Below are 3,920 nucleotides of genomic sequence, written 5' to 3'. Positions count from 1 at the left end.
TCTAATCCAAAGAAAAGAGTTTTCCTTGATGAGTTCTGCCGTTCAGTTGAAATAAGTGCGGTGATTATTGAAAGTCATCGCCTTCCATATCTCCTACACTGTGGTTAAAAGCACCGCTCCAATAGTCTTATTCCAATTTTGGGACCCTTTCAAATCCTTTGCTAAATCGAATAGCTGTTGAACCGATTCGACATCGTCATGAGCACCACTCACTACAAGAAAAGCGAGTAATACCGGCGACACCACTAGCCCCGACGCCAGGCAATAGCGACGACGGCATTACCTGTTTTTGTTATATTTGGTTGTAGTTATTCATAGGAGATCATAATGGGCAATAATAAATAATACATGTCTTAAATGGGCTCTATTGAGCCTTGTAACTCTTAATAGCCCATTAAGTCTTAATACATGTCTTAAATGAATCTACCAATAACTAAAGGAGGCATATAGTCAACAGTGGTATTGGCTAGGCATAGAAAAGGAGGCAAAGGTTCATGAAAATGACCAGTTTTTGTTTCATTTTGGTTACATCAAACAAATTCATATAGGTCCATATACTGATATACATTTACATATCGGATGATGTTGTTTGGTTGGTATTATAATTGAGCTTATAAACCGCATAGTTCTGTTTTTTTAGAAAAGTTTACAAACAATCCTTTCAGAACATAACACAATCAATAACAGGTTGGTTTACGATATGATTTAGGCTAACTTGTTAAGTATCACAAGATCCAAAGGAGTTGATAGGTAAAACGCTTTTAGCAACATAAACATCCATAAAAACATACATCAAACACATTGACAGGCGAAACCCAACATTTGCCAGTGGAATAAGTCTAGTCTGTTCCTCTATAAAGTCATCATGCTCTCAACATAACACTTGGCCAGACTGAAGCGCAATGCTCTTGAGAACGGAAACTGATGACCCGAAGTGAATTGTAATGATTTAAAACTTCTACTAATCTTGTTATAGACAAGTAAGCTTGTCACGTTCCCGGACATTTTGCTTGAACAAAAGATAATCTCGTCCATATTAACAGAATCTCTTGGGAAAGGGTAACCTAACTCGGCCCAAGGCTCAGTGAACGCAATACTTTCTTTGACCCAAACATGGTTTTCATAATCTTGTAATATCCAAATATGCATCTCATTGTTTTCCATCACACGATTATAATCGAAAAAAACAACGCCTATACAACCATTGATTTTTATGATGCAAGGATCCTCATCAGGCGTAGAAACTTGAGGAGTGTTGATTACAGAAAACATCTCTGTTCTCAAGTCAAACGCCAAAATGGGAAACGATAAATCGCCTCGACACATTAGGTGTATTACACTATTAACACAAACACTGATGTTAATGTAGACGCCCAAACGATCCCAGGTAAAACCAACAGGAGGCTCGGCATCGATCTTTCTCCAGGAATAAGTCGACATAGAGAAAATCCTAATCTCGTATGTAGTAGGATTACGAAGTTGCCTGATCATCAAAACCTTATGTTCGTTTCTAGACTCATCAAACCCGAATAAGTAAGAGACACGGCCCTTTCTATCGATGCAAGGATCAGGGAGCTTGAAAAACTTATGCGTGCTAGGGTTAAGAAGGAAAGCTTTATCGTGATTGTATGCGGAAAACAATTTGACTGAACTAAACAAAACTAAGCCGTTCAAGTGTTGGGCTTCTGTGATATCATGAACAGAAGCGTCGTCGATTGTGAGGAGATGAGACACAGGACCACCGTCACGGGGGGCGGAGAGAAGGTGTTGTTGGCGAGTAGAATGATCGTAAGCGGAAATGAATAAGGCGGTGCGGGTGGAGCGAGTGAAGTGAAGTTTGGTGAATGATGGAGTGGAGATGAGGGAGAGCCATGGTTTGGAGACTGATTTGAAACGGAGTATGGATTTGACGGGGAGGCTGGTGAGGATGTCTTCGATTACTTCAGATGGGATTGAAATCTTAACCAATGGATCATCTGTGGTTGTGGATTGTTGTTGTTGTTTTTCTTCTACGGTTTCCATTTACAGGAGAAATGGGAAGATAGGGAGGGGTTTTTGATGATATAAAAGTAAACTGAGGATTTCTGAAAAATCAACTCCGGTCACATGCTGGTGCCTGGTGGTGGTGGTGGTGTTGATAATGACACTTTAACTAACGATGAAGGCCCATGTTTTGGCGTCAATTACGACGGCTACAATAACTACATTCGGGATGAGAATTTATGCATCAATAGGATAATAGTGCAGCTAAGTTTTCTTTAGTAATACTTCATATAGCATTTAATTTTATTTTAACTAATAACTTACTACATTAACTTTAAAAAAAAATCGAAATGCACAATTGTGTTTAATGTATTTGTCAACTTTTTGATATATATAACTAGTTTTTGCCCCGCCCGTGTTGCGGGGCACTAAGCCGAACATTCTCTCTCATAATATGTACATCTATGTTTCGTTTACTTTTATACATACTACTCATAACCCGATTTTAAAAAAATTTACATTGAGTCAATAAATTAAAACAAAACACTACCATATTTTTGCTAAAAAACTAAAACGATGGAAATAGGGCATGTTTGGGTAAGCTTTTTGAAACAACTTATTGACTTATTGGCTTTTTGAAAAGTTATAAGCTCTAAAATGATGTTTGGCAAAGAGGGTGTATGTGAGGGGGAAAAGCCAATAAGTCACAAAATCCTGACTTTTCCAATAAGCCAATAAGTCAATAAGTTGTTTCAATAAGCTTACCCAAACATGCCCATACTATAATTTTAAACTGTGGACAAAATTGTAATTATTCGAAAAAATGAGTGTGTGCGAGAGAGTCACCTGGCATAAATAAAAATTACACCTAGTCAAACAAAACACTATTATAGTTTTCTCATAAAAAAAGATGGCATGACTGCAATTCTACATTGGTGGCAAAATCGTAGTTTGGCTAGGAGAAAAAAAAAACAAAACAAAACCAATGGCAAAACTATAAATTTGAATGAGTCAAAATCGTAATTTGGCTAGACCAATGTGGAAGTGTTAGGCAGCTGTCTGGCACTATTTCCCTCCATATAGTTTAAACACGTATATAAAAAAAGGTAACCAACAAAAAGAGTTTTTTTTTTTTTTTTTTCAAAAGACACAGGGGCTAAACACCTGTATTAGCAAAGTTAAAGGTTTAAAAGGAGAATACAAAAAGCGACGATCAATAACTAAAAATTATAAAAGTAGAGGGACTAAACATGCACATTGATAAAGTTAAAGTAGAGGAACTAAACACACATACAAACAAAGCTAACCAATAAAAGAATATTTTTTAAAAACATAGGGGCTAAACACGCATATTAGCGAAGATGAAGGTTTAAAAGTCGAATAGAAAAGTAACAACTAATGAGGGGGTGTCAGGCAACTGCCTGGCACTATTCCCCTCATTGTATTTTGTAGTAATAGATAAAGATAATAGGTAATAGGTAATAATAGGTAATAGGTAATATCTTTATTTTAAATAGAGTTAGCATTCAAAATAGCTTACTTTATGTGATGAGTATAGAAGGTACAGGTATCATAAAGAACACAGCTCATATAACTCTAATAACATCTCTAATATCTCTAATAACATCGGTATTGATATTTATTTTTGTGGTTTTTGATTTTGATACTATTTCAATAATCATAAATTTAATTTTCCTCTAATAACTTGTGTTTGTTATTTTTTGGGGAATTGGCCTGTAATAATCCCGTCTAGACCTTATTGGCCATTAATAATCCCACCTCAGAATATTCCTCCCACCAGTCCCACCTTTCACCTATTTTTCCTACAATTGTCCCCCGTTAAAATAAATTAACAGAGTTAAGCTTTTTTCCAAATTACAAACAGATTTTTAGGGCTTTTGATCAGAACGTTGATACGAGTCCATTGATATAAAACT

General features: G+C 36.1%; 1 protein-coding gene across 1 annotated transcript; it reads right to left on the bottom strand.

Moving 5' to 3' along the window:
* Positions 1-677: 677 nt before the first annotated feature.
* Positions 678-2,225, bottom strand: LOC110867849 (F-box protein At1g47340-like). The gene has a single exon (XM_022116906.2). It carries the CDS (start codon positions 2,020-2,022, stop codon positions 853-855), a length of 1,170 nt encoding a protein of 389 aa, XP_021972598.1. The 5' UTR covers positions 2,023-2,225; the 3' UTR covers positions 678-852.
* Between the last annotated feature and the right edge of the window lie 1,695 nt (positions 2,226-3,920).

The sequence above is a fragment of the Helianthus annuus genome, chromosome 7, assembly GCF_002127325.2.
Source record: "Helianthus annuus cultivar XRQ/B chromosome 7, HanXRQr2.0-SUNRISE, whole genome shotgun sequence".
NCBI lineage: Eukaryota > Viridiplantae > Streptophyta > Magnoliopsida > Asterales > Asteraceae > Helianthus > Helianthus annuus.
This window is presented reverse-complemented; position numbering and strand designations above follow the sequence as displayed.